This window comes from Anolis sagrei, chromosome 5 (assembly GCF_037176765.1).
Source record: "Anolis sagrei isolate rAnoSag1 chromosome 5, rAnoSag1.mat, whole genome shotgun sequence".
In the NCBI taxonomy this organism is placed as follows: domain Eukaryota; kingdom Metazoa; phylum Chordata; class Lepidosauria; order Squamata; family Dactyloidae; genus Anolis; species Anolis sagrei.
The window spans coordinates 84566156-84586011 of NC_090025.1; the positions used below are offsets into that span (position 1 = coordinate 84566156).

The 19856-nt window shown below is 42.5% G+C and overlaps 1 protein-coding gene across 2 annotated transcripts in view; it reads right to left on the reverse strand.

Annotated features, from left to right (window-relative positions):
* The window catches only part of LHFPL3 (LHFPL tetraspan subfamily member 3), a 292593-nt gene extending 273439 nt beyond the window's left edge, over window positions 1-19154 (reverse strand). Inside the window, exon 1 of one of the 2 annotated variants that reach the window (XM_060778345.2) lies at window positions 18294-19154. In XM_060778345.2, coding sequence (XP_060634328.2) covers window positions 18294-18852 — 559 coding nt within the window. In that variant the 5' untranslated portion in view covers window positions 18853-19154. The remainder of the gene's footprint in view (window positions 1-18293) is intronic. The other variant, XM_060778343.2, reaches the window with a different exon arrangement.
* Window positions 19155-19856: the final 702 nt, after the last annotated feature.

Here is a 19856-nt window from a genome sequence, read left to right on the forward strand (position 1 = left end):
GGATTTGAGGCAGATTTGTAAGCTATGATCACAAAGCAATTCTAATCAGACAAAATACAGAAATGCAGTTGGCACTCAAAATCCACAGATTCTGTATCCATGTATTCAACCACCCACATCTTCAGTGGAACTCTCCACCACAGAGAGTTCCACTGCTGAACAGCTCTGACAGTCAGGAAGTTCTTCCTCATGTTCAGATGGAATCCCCTCTCTTGTAGTTTGAAGCCATTGTTCTGCATCCTAGTCTCCAGGGCAGCAGAAAACAAGCTTGCTCCCTCCTCCCTGTGACTTCCTCTCACATATTTATACATGGCTATCATATCTCCTATGTATCATTTCAATCCATCAATCCATGTGAGCTCATGAAAGTAAACCTTTTCATGATTACAGCTGCAAATAGCACAGCTGGGTGATTAGACAAAAGATCAAGACACTTGGCTCTGCTAAACTCAAAAAGCTACACCTAATGCAAAAACATGGCAGCTGAATTATTGGAGCATCACCAATACATCATATCATGCTAGTTTTAATTGTAAATACTTGTGATGACATCTAAAGCTCTAAATGTCTTGGGACCACATCCTTCTAGTGAAGACAATAAACAGTGAGGATGTGAAAGAGGCCCTTCTCAGGTCTGGCACCCCAACTGGTGAATGCCCAGGCCTTCGGTGCTTGACTGGCATCAGTGCTGATTTCATTTATGTACCAAGATTTAAAAACATGCTTGCAAACTTTAAAAGGCTTGACCGAACATACTTTACAAATTTGGTAGGGACGTGTTTACAGTAGTGGGTGAAACCTCTTCCAAAGGAACCCTGCTACTTCATACCTGCACACTATTAATTTGTTACTGCAGTATTTGCAGGTCATTGATGCTGTTGAAACTTAAATCTGGTTAAGACATAATTTGAGGTAAGCCCTGTGCATGGAACACAGTATGCCCTCCTATACAAAAAAGCCCCAGCACAAAGAATAAGAAGACTTTTGATGTGGCGGAACATTCATTCCAGAAAAAGCTTTAAGACTTCAATGGTATCTAAGCGTTAGATGTGTCATTTTGATCCAAAGCAACCTTCTTTTAGCTCTTTCAAAATTTTGCCAACCTAACAGTTATAAACTGAAGTGAAGGCCTTAAAAGTGTTCTGTATTCACAGATAAAAATAAAAAGGACCCTAGTAAACTGAACATCAATAAGTCAGGATGATTACAACTGTCTTATAACTCCATTATTTGGCATATAGTTTCAACAGCAGCCTAACATCCAAAGAATTAAGCTGATTTGAAGAAGAAGGATAAATCAGATTGAGAGAGACATGTTGGGGAGGAGGTTGGTGCCCTTAGGGTTTTCAGGGGTCACTCCCCACAAGGCCATACTACATTAGACCCGGGTCTTTCAGGAAGACCTGGGTCTTTCAGAAAGACCCGGGTATAATGCAGTATCAAATTATTTCAGGACAGATGAGGGCTTTCCTGCTTTGTCCTGAATTAATTCAGTTTTAACTGAGACATCGTTTGGACGCCTCCAGTAAAACTGCCAGAGCTCCTGCATTATGGACCCTGTGTGGAAGCAACTAAACAGTTATTACACCTCAGAGAAAATTAGAGCAATGTATATTCTCAAAGAAAGTTTGTAATATAGCGTTCTGAAGTATTAATTCAAGACTGTTAGATTAAATCCCAGAGAGAGAAATTATGGATTCTGTCCCTTGGCAAAATATGAGCTTGTCATCTTTGTTGCTGACTCCTTTCCTTCTATGTAGAAGAACTAATTACAGCTTGGCTCTGTCTCAATACATTTTCTTTATACAGTTCAGAGAAGTTCAAGAGTTAATAAAGGAAGACGATCTACATTTAACTGAAATGTTGCATCAGTCTTATTTCTTGATCAAGATGGTGCTGAATTCTAAAACAAACAAGCATTTTCATATTGAAAATTCTATGCTTGACCCAAATTAGATAAAGTTCCTTGATGGACAGTTTTGGATGGGTGTAATGAAATTTCATTTTGAATAGACTTGAATAGAATTGTCCTGCCAGACATTAACAGTTGCAGCCAGCACCCTGGTGGTAGAAGCTGGGGGCCCATCCAGACAGGCACAAAATGCGGGACCTTTCTCCGTTTTACAAATGACACATCCGGTAAAAGTGATTTAATCTGGAGCAAACCGGGCTTTCCCTGGTTTACTCAGTATTAATTACATACCTCATTAGATCTGGGCCTTACTGAATGTCCTGGGTCTTACCGGGCCTGTGTGGACTGATTCTCAGGACTGCGAACTTGCTTCTTCAGGCTTTGAAAAGCCTGGAGGAGTGGGATGGCATCCACACCCACCCCTCCAGACTCCCATTCAGGTCCCCTCTGGTGCAAGAAATTGGTGCATCTGGAGGTGGAAGGGGGAGGAGGGATTTCCCCCACATTCCCCCAAAAGACTGTGTCCGCAGCTTGGGAGTGCTCCTGGATTGTCTTTCCAATGTCAACCTAGGTAGATATGATGGTTAGGAGTCCTGACTACCAGTTTCGGCTGATACAGCAGCTGCACCCCTTCCAAGATTTGGAGGACCTAAAGACAATAGTGCACACGCTGGTAACCTCAAGGCTGAGCTTCTGCAATGTGCTTTACATCGGGCTACCTCTGTACCAAGTTCAGAATTTGCAGTGGGTTTAAAATACAGCAGCCAGAAGGAAGATTCAGGAGTGACTACATTGCACTTATTCTAAAGTCACCCAATTGGATACCAATTAGTTTTCGGGAAAAACCAAAGTGGTTTGGGTCCTGGTTACCTATAGGATCACCTTCTCCAATACAATCTGCCCCTCACACTGCAGGATGCTTGCTCCAACCAGCCAGAACCCGACTGGCAACTGTCACCCAAAGTACCTTTTCATCAGCCGCCCCAAGACTGTGGAAGGACCTGCTGGAATAGCTCTGACAGATAAATAAGCTGTCAGAATTTAAGACACATCTGAAGACCTATCTCTTCTGACAGACCTACCCAGTCAATTTAATCTTGAATTTTAAACTCGTGCCTTGTGTTCACTATATTTCAGTCTTCGTTCTATGTATTTTAATATATGCGTTTTGTAGAAATATGTTTTAATATGTGTATTTTATATAATATTTATAATGATTATGTGTTTTAGCTTTGTTGTGACCTACCTCAAGCCATGAGGAGGTGGATAAGAAATAAAATTGTTGTTGTTATTATTATTATTATTGTTGTTGTTGTTGTTGTTGTTGTTCATTTGTTCAGTCATTTCCAACTCTTCATGACCACATGGACCAGCCCACGCCAGAGCTCCCTGTCAGCTGTCACCACCCCCATCTCCTTCAAGGCCAATCCAGGCACTTCAAGGATCCCATCCATCCATCTTGCCCTTGGTTGGCCCCTCTTCTTTTTTCCATTTCCCCCAGCATCATCATCATTATCATCATCGTCGTCATCGTTATTATTTAAACTTTTAAAAAGATTTGTCTATTAGTTATTACATTTTGGCAATATAACAATATGTAGCTAAATCCAGTTCATTCAATGAGTATATCTTATTGTAATGTAACTTTTCGGGAATTAATAAAGGATTTAAAAGCCTACCAATCTATTTGTTTGTCTTGCCAACAAACTACAGCAACTTCTTTTTATTCCTTGCCTCCTGCATTTCCTAAGAACATTTAGTCCTCCCAAAGATGGACAGTAATATTTGAAAATAAATTGATTTTGGTGACTATCTCGTGTTTCTATGTAAAGATTATAACTAAATTTCTTCCAAAATAACTGGAATTGACGTGTTTCACAAAGTAATACCTTTATGTCGTATGCCAGCTACTAGTTACAACTTCTGCAGCTTTTTCACATATCTTCATTTAGTTCTGAGTGAGAACAAGTTGATATATGTATCATTCTCAATATTGTGGCCTTACTATTTTTCACAGTAAGAGTCTTGTTGGTTTGTACATATTTCAACCATGGATTCTCATCACATATGAGATTTTCATTAGAGATATAAGTCATCTTTATTTTTCTCCATATCAAAAATCCTTTTGTACTTTTTGGCTCAACATTTAAAACCTAAATATATATGTCCTCACAATAAGAAACTTAGATACTATGTCTTCATTTTGAAAAGCTTTTTCTGAACCTAGTTTACATAACTGACCCACTACTTTTTTATTTCCTTATGAAAGAAATGATGTTTCTTTTTTGATAGCCTCTCTAAGCACAGTGTGAGGTTTCCCAAAGGTTTCCCATAAACCTCACACACTGATCTTCTCAGATGTATTCCATCTAGATTTCAATAGGGTTAGAAAAGCTAACAAATATTTACCAATGATAAGTGCAGCACACTTTAATCTCATTTGTTATTTTTGATCTTTTAAATGGTTTTTAATTTAAATGTGCTGTTTTAAATATAATAGCTCAATTGGGGTTTTTTTTATTTAAAAAATCACTAAGGATGCTTTTATCTATATTCAGATGTAAATTGTGTTTTCAGACAACCTGGTTCACATACTCGGAGAAATGTTAGATATAAATATATATTTTTCCTTAAAACCCCAAATCTAAAGGTTTTGCATCAGGCTCATTCAGCAGTGATCTATACCAACCTGAAATGTGGCACACTGCAGTTCAGAGTGGTTGGGTCCTACTTACTACTTCAGGACACTACCATCACTTTCTTCTTTATACCACAACTGACATCCTGTCAAAAGCATTCTAAAAAATCCTGTGATTTCTCAGGCTATGCATGTAGGGATGTGTGTGAGAGAGAAAGGAGTGTTGATTAAACCATGAATGAGTGAGAGGTTAAAGTTTTTTTCTCTTATGTTGCATTCCCAATCCAATCTCTCCACATTGAAACCTTCCTTTGTTCTATAGAAGACCTACATATTCCTCACCACTGCAATGTGGGTAAGAGCAAGGGTGGGCAATTTAAGTTACAAAAGCACATGACTGAATCATTAGAGCCATGTCCCAAGCTCTAGCCATGCTTCTAGCTTCTTCAATTCTCATTGCAAATAAAAGTGTTCCAGTACATTGTCTTCATTTGTATAAATGAAGGGCGCTTCCACACAGTCATGTAAATCGGAATATCAAGGCAGATACTCCACAATATCTACTTTGAACTGGGTTATCTGAGTCCACACTGCCATATAATCCAGTTTGATGTGGATTTTATGCATCTGTGTGGAAGAGGCCTAAGGCAATTTCCACATAGCAATATAAAATCCAGATAATCTACAACAACCCAGATAATCTGCTTTAGACTGGGTTATATGGCAGTGTAGTCTCATATAATCCAGTTCAAAGCAAATAATGTGGATTATCTGCTTTGATAATCTGGATTATATGAATGTGTAGAAGGAGCCTAAGATTCTATCACATGCACGTGGCCCCCTGACATATATACCCAACTATCAAGAAAAGTAGGAAAATCATAAATCTGAAGAGCAAGCCCAACCCATAATTGCTCTTGAAGAAAGAAAGAGAAAGAGACACACAGAGAGATGTCCAGATTTCCAAATAGAGAACGTTAACATATTTAGTTTAGTTCTCAAAGTCTCATCACATCCAAGGTTCATCCATTACTCCATAAACCACAATTTATGAATCCATTGCTCAGGTCTGTACTCTTTTCCTCTTCTCATCTTGCTCTGGCTTCAGCAGTCAAGGATTCTGGTGATCATCTTAAGATATGGTTATTAAAGAGAATACTTGTCTTCATGTAATACAAAATCTCAATTAGAAAATTGGTACACAAAGACAAGAGAAAATTGAAGGAGAAACTTCTGGGTCTAGCATTCAACACCCGCTTCATGCACTCTGGTGAAGAGTCATGAACAAAAATCCAAACAGCCAGTAGGTTCAGCTACACATACTAACAATATTGTGATAACATGCATTCTGTCTTTCCCAGCTCTCCAGCTTTTGCCAGGCATTTTCCATTTCTATCAGCCAAGACCATCTTGGCATTTCAAGCCTCATGCTGGCTTCACATACCTCTCCTTGTTGGTGCCTATTAACTCAGTAGGAAGTCAGGTTAGTGCTTTCCTTGACTCATGAAGGAATCACAAAAGCATTTCAAACAAAATGTGGTCTCTTTGTTCTCGGTGAAATGTGAGAAATTCACTAATTTTTTTTAAAAAGGAGGTAGGAAAGAAAACACACACCATTCTTCAAGTACAAGCCAATCATTTCCCTATTCATGAGTCTTAGACATACGTAAGAAGGTAATTGCAAAATAGAATTAACTTTTAATCTCTTGCTAGATTAGAGGTCAGCCTCAGTATTTTCAGATACACTTTCCCGGAGAAGATTAGTTGCTTATACTGGAAAGACAATGCTTTTAACAAAAGTACAATACTGTTCCAAGGCACAGTTAGCTATTATGTTTAGAGAAAGAGTTCACACAAGTTAATTTGCAGGAAATGTATTACTCAAAAGCCATAATTTACTAGGAACAACAAGAATTGTGGTAGTTATTATGATGAGCAAATAGCACATGAAAAGAGGGCTTGTAAATTGCAAAAGCACACAGTGCACTTCTATATTCTGTTCACAGGGGTCTGGTACATACTTCTCAAGGGATCCATCTCACTGAAAGCAAAGCAGGATTTGCCCTCATGTGGGGACCGCTTTCTCATCATGAGCAGCTAGTCAGACTTTTGGCTCAAGTGTGAGAATAGCAAAGGCATCCAGAGGACATCCATGAAATGCAAACCAAACCTACTATCTATCTGAAATGTTCTTAACCACTGAGAAGCTAGCACACCGCATATTTGATTGTTCCTAGTGCTATGAGAGGTTCTGTTTCCTGCTCATATCAATTTGGGCTTACTCTTTATCCTTACTCTTAAAGGCAGATCTCTTGCTTTCTGAAGGTTATGCCACCAGATCACATGTACTGGTAGGGTCTACCAAGCTGGTAAGGCTTCAACTATAGCTTTGGTGGTGGACTGTGCTTAGACTAGATTAATATAGAAAGCTTTTCACCAGAGCTGACCACCAGGTAATGAACTGACCACAGCATCATTGCAAAATCAGCTTGCAATTGAGGCATGAAAATATTCCAAAAACCAAGCCAATATTGCCACATCCCAAGTAATAGGTTGATAAATAGGCATACTATGCTGCAGCCTTCCCTCCATCATTTCACAGATCCTCAGACTCTTCCCATCACTTCAAATAATTTGCCATTTTATATATGACACCTTTTACCATGCCATCTATATATATATAAATGTTCTGTGCGTAATGAGTACCCTAAAAACAAAAGAACCAATGAACGAAATCACACCAAATTTGGCAACAAAATGTCTCACTACACAAGGAGTGACTATCACTCAAAAATTATGATTTTGTCATTTAGGAATTGTAGTTGCTGGGATTTATAGTTCACCTATAAGCAAAGAGCATTCTGAACCCCACCAACAATGGAATTGAACCAAACTTGGCACACAGTTCTTCCATGACCAACAGAAAATACTGGAAGGGTTTGGTGGGCAGTGTCCTTTGGTTTTGGAGTTGTAGTTCACCTACATGTAGAGAGCACTGTGGACTCAATGATGGATCTGAACCAAACTCTACAAAAATAATCAATATGCCCAAATGTGAACACTGGTGAAGTTTGGGAAAAATAGAATCTCGACATTTGGGAGTTGTAGTTGCCAGGATTTATAGTTCACCTACAATCACAGAGCATTCTGAACCCCACCGACGATAGAATTGGGCCAAACCTCCCACTCAGAACCCCCATGACCACCAGAGTGGGCCACAGCAATGCGTGGCAGGGGACAGCTAGTTGTATATAATGAGATGTGTGCATCCACAGATTTTGTTATTCGTGGGATGTGGGGGTTCTAGAACTAAACGACAGTAAATACCAAGAGCTCACGATAGTACAATTAGGAATCTATATTAATAGAGGTGCTACAAGCAAACATGAAATCATAGTTCTTTAAAGTATCTGGGACAGGGGCATAGCATAGTGTGTGATTTTAATGTAGCTAATTCAGTCCATTATATTTTCAGTTAAACAGATCTTAGGAAGCACAGCTGAAAAGGCACAAAGCTATTGCCAATCAAAATATACCAGGTAGATTGGACACATTGCTTGGCTTTATATATGGCAAGTTTGTAAATACGTTAACTATAAAGAAGCATTTCATGGTTCCTTTGCCAAGGCTCCATTGCCCCTCTTGAAGTATTAAGACAGCAAATCAGACTATGCACAGAATTATGCTTTAATCTAAAATCACATCCCTAGGCTATTTTCACACATGATATTAAAGCCCCACTTGCCTTATTTGTGCTGCATATGACTATTGTCAAATTGAGGCATAGAATGCACCAAGGAAATCAGTTTTTTTCACTGCTCGTTTTCTGTATATATTGTGTTGCATTTATTCATATTCGCACCACAGAACCAATGAAAGAATCAAACCAAGGCATTGTAATTTTCAACTTCTTTTTAGTATTTTTCCAGCCAGACATTCAGGAAAGTTTACTAGAATGCAATGGCCTTACAAAATTTTTTTTTAATCTTTAGACTGCTTTTCAACACTACAGGGAAGATACAGGCAGTTTCATAGAGCTTTTCTCTGAAACTCATGATATCGTTAGCTCATTCTCTGACCTCCATTTGAATATGTAATACATAATTAATTAAAACAGCTTGAGAAATCATTCTTCTCTCTCTGAATTACATGGGTAAAGTCAGCATGGGTAAAGCCCTTAATTATTATCAATGATAATCCTGAGCCTTCTGTACTTCCCAAAGGATTCCTCATTGTACAATACTTAGTGCCCATAAGCAACTGTTCATACAAAGAGCAAATGTCAAATTCTTAATATTGAACCGTGCAGGAAGACAACAAAAATGAAGCAATATTAACCAAGCAACAAAAAATGAAGCAATATTCTACCTCTTCTCTACCTGCAAGAATTTTAAGGGGGAAAACAGTAACACCATAATACTGTGTGCTCCCTTTATTTTAAAAAAAGGCATTAAATGTATATCTTCATTTATTCTGGTTGGTTGCTTTTAAAGTTCCACTGTTGTCTGTCCAACAGGGCTGAATACTCACAAACGTACCCAAAATTTTTCTAGTGTTCAATGAAAAATGGGCAACCATTACTATTTTCAAGAGTTTAGAATCATACTGTGTGAATTCATTAAAAATGAAAAAATGTTTTTGTGGGGAAAAAATCTTGATTTTCTGCAAAATGCCAAGATATTTTTTATGCAGAAAGCTATGTATATTGCAATATGTTTAATGCTACTATTGTTTTCCAGTATAAAAACTCAAGATTTTGATGCAGTTTTATTTGTGAAAACATCCCAAAATGCAAAACTATTCCACTAAGAATAAAAAGCATGAAAAACAAACAGCAGCGAAAACAACTGAAGAAATTCATTGTTGCCTAAGATAACAAAAGCAAACAATTTAAATCTTCACTGTCCATTTGCTGTAAAAGCATGGTAAACACTTCGATAACATCCATCCAAACAGAAAATGAAATATTTTGAAGTGCTGAGTTTTTTTTAAAAAAAATGGTATGCTTCTCAATTGAACATTAAAAAAGGTAAAGGTAGTCCCCTGACATTAAGTCCAGTCATGTCTGACTCTGGGGTGTGGTGCTCATCTCCATTTCTAAGCCGAAGAGCCAGCGTTATCCGTAGACACCTCCAAGGTCATGTGGCTGGCATGACTGCATGGAGCGCCGTTATCTTCCCGCCGGAGCGGTATTTATTGATCTACTCACATTTGCATGTTTTCGAACTGCTAGGTTGGAAGAAGCTAGGGCTGACAGCGGAAGCTCACGCCGCTCCCCGGAATCGAACCTGCGACCTTTCGATCAACAAGCTCAGCAGCTCAGTACTTTAACCCACTGCGTGAGTTACAAATGTTACCACTGCTTAGCAATTTTTAAGGGATACAATATTACAATATGTTAATTCACAAGTGTTTCTTCACTGTACTAAAGGAGCAGAAACAATGAGTGAAAACCAAAACTTCATAAGGATGTTTCAAACACTTACTTTCAGTACCAAACTTCTGTATATCATAGTAGGAAGTCTTGCAAAATTATCTGGATTCCTTCAAAGAATTCAATTAATGAACTAAATGTGGGCATGATTTCTTTATAAATCTAATACCAAAGGGAGAAATGACAAGGGGAAAAAATCAGGATATTTCCCGCACCAAGAAATATATATTATATAAATATCAATGTGTTTCTCTAAAACTAACAATATGAACATGTTAAACGCAGGGACCATTTTCTAGACAACATTTGGCAGCTTTTTGAAAAATGAATTTTCCTCACTTTTCTTATGATTTCCATTCTTGTGGATCGATGCTTTTGCAACATGCTAGGAGGTAGCTGCTAAGGTAAGTGCATCTGCTCTCACCCCTTTCCCCCTTTTTTTCCTGTTCACAGCATGCTCAGTAAGGGATTCTGGAGACAGCTTCTGTTTGCTTTCCCTTCTCTCAGAAGACACACACAGCACCATTAGGATTAGCTAAAGAATTACATTCTTTCAAAGTTTTCTACAGATGTATATACTGCAGCCTAACATCAAAAGTCTATGTTTCTCCAGGCTTCCTTCACCATCCTAAACGGAGGACAAGAAGGAAAAGGAGGTCTTTTTTGTGTGCCTACAAGTCATTTCCAATCTATGGCAACTAACAAAGGCTTCCTATCATGGGGGCTGTATGTGATTCACCAAAGGTCACCCAGTGGGTGATTCAAAACTTGACCTCCAGTCTTAGTCCAATGCTTAAACCATTACAGCAAAAGGCTAGGAAAGCATAAAAAAGAAGAAGAATCCTTTGGGAAAGGGATTTTTCTTTTGGTGCATCTGCACTGTAGAATTAATGCACTTTGACACCACTTTAACTACTTTGGTTCAATGCCATGAAAACATGAGAGTAGTAGTTTTACAAGGCCTTCTCTGTCAAAGACCCTGTGTGCCTCACCAAATTACAAATCCCAAATTTCCATAGCATTGAGACATGGAGGTTAAATGGGTATCAAATTGCATTCATTCTGCCCTATAGACGTCCCCCAAGTCAAAGGTTTTGTGAGTTGAAGTATGCTTATACAATTGGAGGAAACAGCCCTGGTGCATATTAATCCACCCATCTGTCAAATACAAACCACATAACTGAGCATAAGATTTAATTCAAAATGATAAAACTGTCAGCTGTCTCACTTCCAAAATTGATCAGAAGCGGGGTCTAAGTTACATTTAGCACTTCTCTCAGACTGATCGGAAAACATTGGCACCTTTCTTGAAATCTGTCAGCCTTTCATCAAACCCATTACAGAAGAAATTGGAACAATCAAGGGATGAAGCAGGATGCTTTCATGTATTTTTTTTTGTTAATGTGTATTAAGTAAAACATTACCCATAAAGATACCAGCATCTGGGAAGGCAGTGGTTGGGTAGTAATGAACACAAGGGATTCTAAGCTGATCTGCAGGTCCATCATAACAAAAGTATGCATCCACTGTACTCAATATAGACTGAAAGATTTTTTGGGGGGAATTCTTTCACTGGTTACAGGTGAGAAAAACCTAAAGGAGTGATAATTCGCACCTTTTTCTTCTTTCCAAAAATTCAAATAAGAAAAAATCAGGTGGTACATTTTACAAACACAAGGTTGTTTGTACAATGTACCATCTGATTAGCTGTCTCTTTCACATAGATTTACCTAGGTATGTGAAACTGTCTTATTTCCTACAATCGAAGTTCAGTCTAAATTGTTAAAATCTCTTGAATCAGGCCTGAAGCGACAGCACTACTTCCAGAATCATTTTCAACAATTGCCGAATTGTATGCAAAAAGATTCAAACAAACAATAGTATTTACTAACTTTCATCTCCTTATGAATACAGTAGAATTAAAATTCAAATCAGGATTTTTCTGAATGACAGCCTAAGCCTGCAGAGCACACAGCTCTGCAGAAACCACTACTATGTGACTAGCTATAGCAACTATATTTAACTTCAAATAGATAACTCAGGAACACCTATTTTGAAGATAATGCTTTCTCATTTTAACCAATCATTCCTGCAGTGAAAGCTGTTTGGTATGCCTTTCTTCTTTTGCTGGCAGACAATCAAGCTGAATTTCCAATTGGATTTCATGTACTCATCTTTCACCAAATTAATCACTTTTTCTATCCCCTGAAAATAGTTTTTGTTGCCTTCTTTGTCCTTGATTTGTTTCTTCCTCCTTCCATATACTAAGAAAATATGTAATTATTGAAATGACCAAATCCTCCAGAAAATTCAGTGCTCTGTCATATTTGTCCTCCCCTTTGTTACCTGGACTTTAGATGTGAACAATTATATATCTTTAGAGTTTAAACGAAGACATTTTAGTCAATTGTCTTAAACATTTCTCAAAAATGGGGTAACACCAGAAATAAAACCCAGAAAGTTTTTCTTTTATATATTAGAGGTTGGTGAACAACTGCGTATGAATAATCTAATTCATATTAATGATAACATGATAAACATGAGCAGACCCAGGCCTGTCAATACAAATGGTAGCCTCTTAAAGGTGTTTTAAATGTCAAATAGTAAACAGCTTCTGCTGTTCATTTGTCCTCCCCCCCACCCCCCACCCCCACCCCCACCCCCACCCCCCCACACACACACAGCAACACAGGTATTGCTTCTTACGCAAACTGGCAACAAGCTTTATTTGTACTTGAAAAGCGAGAACAGGACCCTGAAGATACTTAAGAATCCATGTTTGTGCACATTCTGCTCTCAGGGAGACATTAAGTGCCACACGCCTCGGTTCCAGATTAAGGCCGTGATCCTGTGCCACTTACCTGGGACTTAAGCACCAAGCAGACTACAGTAGGGCTTGCACCTGAGACAATGTTTTCTGGAGTGGATTGCATGACTCCTAGCTCCCTACTCACAGATGGAGAAATCAATCCTTGCTGAGGAGAGTTAAGACTTGATAGGTCTCGGCCCCCTGGCAACTCAGCATGAAGAACAAGACCGCACATTCACCGCAGCAAATGTCACAGAGAGCTGCACCAAAGGTGCCACAAGCTCAGAATAACTTTGCCTCGTCTTTCAGTGTTTCTACAAAGCATCCCTCAAGGTCCTCACTCCCTATGACCTTTATTTAAGCGCCAGTCTCTGCCAGGTGACAGGTCCCTGATCTAAAATGCCGCTTCTGCTATTCATAGCAAAGGCTTCTTTCTCCTTTTGGGTAGACACACATTTATGACACGCTGCCTGACAGCTTCCTCACATCGGTGACACTATAATATGTTACAGCGAGAAAGCTTCGGTCATCCACTTTGTCTAAATGAGCCCTGCCATCGGACCCATGTGCACAACGCGTGCATCGCATTTCTCATTTTCGACAGTACTCTATGCAAACATCTCCTCGAACCATCCAAGAGCCGCCACACTTTCCCACATGCAGTCATTTTCTCTCACAAACACACCAAGCAAACTCTCCCAAGACTTTGGTCCATAGTCATGTTACTCTCCAGCCTGCAAAAGTGCTGAAATCTTTAGGAGGGCCCGTCCATGCAGCCATATAACCTCAAATATCAAGGCAGATCATCGACAATATCTGCTTTGAACTGGATTATCTGAGTCCAGACTGTCATATAATCCAATTTAATGTGGATTTTATGCAGCTGTGTGGAAGGGGCAAAAGACATGGATGGGGCTGAGCTTCCCATTCTCCAACCTTTCCTCATTTTCTGGGAGGAAAAGAGGGCAAAGTCTGATGTATCAGCTTCCCAGGCAAATCCCCATCTATTCCCTATAGAGAAGTCTCTAAGCATATTGAGCCTGCAGAAGAGAAGGTTGAGAGGAGACAAGAGAACATTTGAAAGGCTGTCATAAGGTAGAGGGAACAGGCTTGTTTCCTGCTGCCCTGGGGACTAGGGGCCCTTCCACACAGCCCTATATCCCCACATGATGTGCTTTGAACTGAGTTGTCTGAGTCTCCACCTCTCACTCAGATATTGTGGGATTTTCTGCCTTGATATTCTAGGATATAGGGCTGTGTGGAAGGACTCTAGGCCCCTTCCATACTGTCGAATAAAATCCCACATTATCTGCTTTGAACTGGAATATATGGCAGTGTGGACTCAGATAACCCAGTTCAAAGCAGATATTGTGGGATTTTTTGCCTTGATATCCTGGGTTATATGATTGTGTGGAAGGGCTGTAGGGCTCCTTCTACTCAACAGCACAAAATCCAGATTATCTGTTTTGAACTGGATCACGTGTCAGTGTAGACTCAGATAATCCAGTTCAAAGCAGATAACTTGGATTATCTGCCTTGATATTCTGAATTATGTGGCAGTGTTGAAGCGCTCTAGCACCCAGAGCAATGGATTAAAATGACAGGAAATGGGATTCCACCTGAAAATTAGGAAGAGCTTCCTGACCCTAACAGTTAAACTCTTTGCTTAGGAATGTGGAGGAAGCTCCTTCCTTGGAGGTTTTTAAACAGAGGCTGGGGCCCCTTTCGCACAGCTGAATAAAATCCCACATTATCTGCTTTAAACTGGAATATATGGCAGTGTGGACTCTGGCAAGGCAACCCAGTTCAAAGCATATATTGTGGGATTTTCTGCCTTGATATTCTGAGTTATATGGATGTGTGGAAGGGCCCTGGATGGCCATCTGTCTGGGGTGCTTTGATTGTGCTTTTCCTGCATCTTCCAACTCTATGAAAAGAAAGTCCTCCCCCAATAACCCCTTTAGGTTTCACACAAACAACTGCAACCACACAGAGGGCCCTTCCACACAGCCCTATAGCCCCACATGATCTCCTTTGAACTGGGTTGTCTGAGTCCCCACTCAGATACTGTGGGATTTCCTGCCTTGATATTCTGGGTTATATGGCTGGTGGAAGGGTTCTAGAGCCCCTTCCACACAGCTCAATAAAATCCCACATTATCTGCTTTGAACTGGAATATATGGTAGTGTGGACTCAGATAATTGTGAGATTTTCTGCCTCGATATTCTGGGTTATATGGCTGTATGGAATGGCCCTGGAGGGCCATCTGTCTGGGATATGGAGCCCCCAGTGGCTCAGTGGGTTAAACCCCTGTGCCGGCAGGACTGAAGACTGACAGGTCGCAGGTTCAAATCTGGGGAGAGGCACATGAGCTCCCTCTATCAGCTCCAGCTCCTCATGCAGGGACATGAGAGAAGCCTCCCACAAGGATGATAAAAACATCAAATCATCTGGGCGTCCCCTGGGCAACGTCCTTGCAGACGGCCAATTCTCTCACACCAGAAGCGACTTGCAGTTTCTCAAAGGCCTGTTTCGACAGGTCTTTGATTTTTGATATTGCTGTTTTTAAATTGTTTTAAATTGTTTTTAAATTGTGTTAGATTTTAGCCGTTCTTGTAAGCCGCTCTGAGCCCCAGGGGAGTGGCAACATATAAGTTGGAATAATAAATAAATAAATAAATAAATAAGTCGCTCCTGACACTACCAAAAAAATCTGTCTAGGGTGCTTTGATTGTGCTTTTCATGCATGCCAGAACTGGATGGACTAGATGGCCTCTTCCAACTCTATAAAAAAAGGGGGGGGGTGAAAAGTCCTCCCGCAAGAACCCCTTTTTCTGCCAACCTAACAGTTCAAAAACATGCAAATGTGAGTAGATCAATAGGTACTGCTCTGGTGGGAAGGTAACGGTGCTCCATGCAGTCATGTTGGCCATGTGACCTTGCAGGTGTCTATGGACAACGCTGGCTCTTCGGCTTAGAAATGGAGATGAGCACCAACCCCCAGAGTCGGACACGACTGGACGTAATGCTAGGGGAAAACTGGGTTGTTGTAGGTTTTTTTCGGACTATATGGCCATGTTCTAGAGAAGCATTCCCTCCTGACGTTTCACCTGCATCTATGGCAAGCATCCTCAGAGGTAGTGAGGTCTGTTGGAACTAGGAAAGTGGGTTTATATATCTGTGGAATGACCAGGGTGGGACAAAGGACTCTTGTCTGCTGGACCTAGGTGTGAATGTTTCAACTGACCACCTTGATTAGCATTTGATGGCCTGGCAGTTGTTTGGTGGAGCCCCCGGTGGCGCAGTGGGTCTGTTGGAACTAGGAAAGTGGGTTTATTTATTTACTTATTTATTTGCATTATTTCTATCCTGCCCATTTCAGCCTGCAGGCGACTCAGGACGGTATATATCTGTGGAATGACCAGGGTGGGACAAAGAACTCTTGTCTGTTGGAGCTAGGTATGAATGTTTCAACTGACTACCTTGATTAGCATTTGATGGCCTGGCTGTTGTTTGGTGGAGCCCCCGGTGGCACAGTGGGTCTTTTGGAACTAGGAAAGTGGGTTTATTTATTTATTTATTTATTTATTTACATTATTTCTATCCTGCCCATTTCAGCCTGCAGGCGACTCAGGACGGTATATATCTGTGGAATGACCAGGGTGGGACAAAGAACTCTTGTCTGTTGGAGCTAGGTATGAATGTTTCAACTGACTACCTTGATTAGCATTTGATGGCCTGGCAGTTGTTTGGTGGAGCCCCCGGTGGCCCAGTGGGTCTGTTGGAACTAGGAAAGTGGGTTTATTTATTTATTTATTTATTTGCATTATTTCTATCCCGCCCATTTCAGCCCGAAGGCGACTCAGGGCGGTATATATCTGCGGAATGACCAGGGTGGGGCAAAGAACTCTTGTCTGCTGGAGCTAGGTGTGAATGTTTCAACTGACTACCTTGATTAGCATTTGATGGCCTGGCTGTTGTTTGGTGGAGCCCCCGGTGGCACAGTGGGTCTTTTGGAACTAGGAAAGTGGGTTTATTTATTTATTTATTTATTTATTTACATTATTTCTATCCTGCCCATTTCAGCCTGCAGGCGACTCAGGACGGTATATATCTGTGGAATGACCAGGGTGGGACAAAGAACTCTTGTCTGTTGGAGCTAGGTATGAATGTTTCAACTGACTACCTTGATTAGCATTTGATGGCCTGGCAGTTGTTTGGTGGAGCCCCCGGTGGCCCAGTGGGTCTGTTGGAACTAGGAAAGTGGGTTTATTTATTTATTTATTTATTTGCATTATTTCTATCCCGCCCATTTCAGCCCGAAGGCGACTCAGGGCGGTATATATCTGCGGAATGACCAGGGTGGGGCAAAGAACTCTTGTCTGCTGGAGCTAGGTGTGAATGTTTCAACTGACTACCTTGATTAGCATTTGATGGCCTGGCTGTTGTTTGGTGGAGCCCCCGGTGGCACAGTGGGTCTTTTGGAACTAGGAAAGTGGGTTTATTTATTTATTTATTTATTTACATTATTTCTATCCTGCCCATTTCAGCCTGCAGGCGACTCAGGACGGTATATATCTGTGGAATGACCAGGGTGGGGCAAAGAACTCTTGTCTGTTGGAGCTAGGTATGAATGTTTCAACTGACTACCTTGATTAGCATTTGATGGCCTGGCAGTTCTTTGGTGGGGGCCCCGGTGGTGGAGTGGGTCTGTTGGAACTAGGAAAGTGGGTTTATTTATTTATTTACATGATTTCTATCCTGCCCATTTCAGCCCGAAGGCGACTCAGGGCGGTATATCTTGGAGGCTTTTAAACTGAGGCTGGGGCCCCTTCTGTACAGCTGAATAAAATCCCACACTATCTGCTTTTAAACTGAGGCTGGGGCCCCTTCTGTACAGCTGAATAAAATCCCACACTATCTGCTTTAAACTGGAATATATGGCAGTGTGGACTCTGGCAAGGCAACCCAATTCAAAGCATATATTGTGGAATATAAACTGGAATATATGACCAGGGTGGGACAAAGGAGTCTTGTCTGCTGGAGCTAGGAGTGAATGTTTCAACTGACATACCTTCATTAGCATTTGATGGCCTGGCAGTTGTTTGGTGGGGGCCCCGGTGGCGTGGCGCAGTGGGTCTGTTGGAACTAGGAAAGTGGGTTTATTTATTTATTTATTTACATTATTTCTATCCTGCCCATTTCAGCCCGAAGGCGACTCAGGGCGGTATATATCTGTGGAATGACCAGGGTGGGACAAAGAACTCTTGTCTGTTGGGGAAAACCTTTACCTTTTCCTTTAAGAACCCCCTTGGGCTTCACACACACAACCACAGGGACGGCCCTTCCAAACAGCCCTATAACCCAGAATGTCAAGGCAGAGAACCCACAACTGAGCCCACAGAGCCGTATAACCCAGTGCAATGTGAGTCTGATGCAGATGTGTGGAAGGAAGGAGGGAAAGCAGGGGAGAGAGAGGGTCGCGCGGCGCCGGCCTCACCGGAGGTGAGCTGCATCCAGGCGCAGATCTTGTAGACGGTGGCGGTGTTGCAGAAGAAGAAGAGGATGAAGCAGACGATGCAGGCGATGACGAGCACCATGGAGAGGCCGATGAAGAAGGAGGCGGCTTTGAAGGCGCCCGAGGGCATGCTGGAGAAGTCCGTGAAGCTGCCCTGGCAGGTGAGCTCCCGCGAGAAGGAGCTGCCGGTGCAGAAGTGGAAGAGCCCGAAGTAGCCCTCCTGCGGGGTCTCCACGCCATCGCCGATCCAGTAGGGCTGGAAGAAGCACACCACGTTGACGATGGCGAAGCAGATGGTGAAGATGGCCCACAGCACCCCGATGGCCCGCGAGTTGCGCACGTAGTTGCTCTGGTAGAGCTTGGCCGCCTCCTCCGCCGGGAGCAGCAGCGCCTCGGGGGCCGGGGGCGAGGCCGGCAGCGGCGCGGACGAGGGGGGCGAGGCCGCGAGCAGCGAGGGCGCCGTGGAAGTCAGCGCCGTGGCCAGGCCCCCCGCCCCGACAGGGCTGCCCGGGGGCGCCACCGCCGACACCGCGCCCGGCATCCTCCGCCAACGCCAACGCCGCCCAGCCTCACAGGCGCGGGACTCGGGGAGGAGGAGGAGGAGGAGGAAGCGGAGGCGGCATCTCCTCAGCCCTCCCCGCTTCCCTCGCTCCTCAAAAGGCGGGCTGAGGGACGGCGCGAGGCGCACCAGAGAGAGACGCAGGAGGAGGAGGAGGAAGGAGAAGAAGGTGCCTCGCGCTCCCAGCGGCTGCCGCGCTGCCTCTGGACTGACTGACTGACTGAGAGGAGGGATTCTGGGAAAGCAAAGCCCTCGCGCCTCCTTTCTCGCGCCTCCTTTCTCACCCCCCTCCCCCGCTTGGTCCCGCGGCACGTGCGGGGGAGGAGCCCCAGAGCGAAAGGCAAAAGAGTGCGCGCGCGTGCCCCCACTCTCCCCCTTCCCAATCAAAAATGGGTGGGAGAATCAACAGGTGCGGCAGTGCCTTCTTTTTCCCATCATTGGATGCGGGACACTTGTTGATTTCGCCTCAGCCGCGCAACTGTTAGGGGGGGCTCTTCACTTCAAAGCACCACACTCCCTCCCCCAGAGCCCAGGTTCTTGTCCCAAGGACAGTGTGAGGTAGCTAGCAGCCTTCCAGATGTTGTAGGATGGAAATGCAGACATGGTCGTGTCAGGAGTGACCTGGTGTGAGAGAATTGGCCGTCTGCAAGGACGTTGCCCAGGGGACGCCTGGATGATTTTGATGTTTTATCATCCTTGTGGGAGACTTCTCTCATGTCCCTGCATGAGGAGCTGGAGCTGATAGAGGGAGCTCATCCACCTCTCCCCAGATTCGAACCCCACCTCTCCCCAGATTCGAACCTGCGACCTGTCGGTCTTCAGTCCTGCCGGCACAGGCGTTTAACCCACTGCGCCACCGGGGGCTCCAGAGGTAATAATAAGAATAGGTAAAGGTTGTCCCCTGACATTAAGTCCAGGCATGTCTGACTCTGGGGTGTGGTGCTCATTTCCATTTCTAAACCAAAGAGCCACCATTGTCTGTAGAC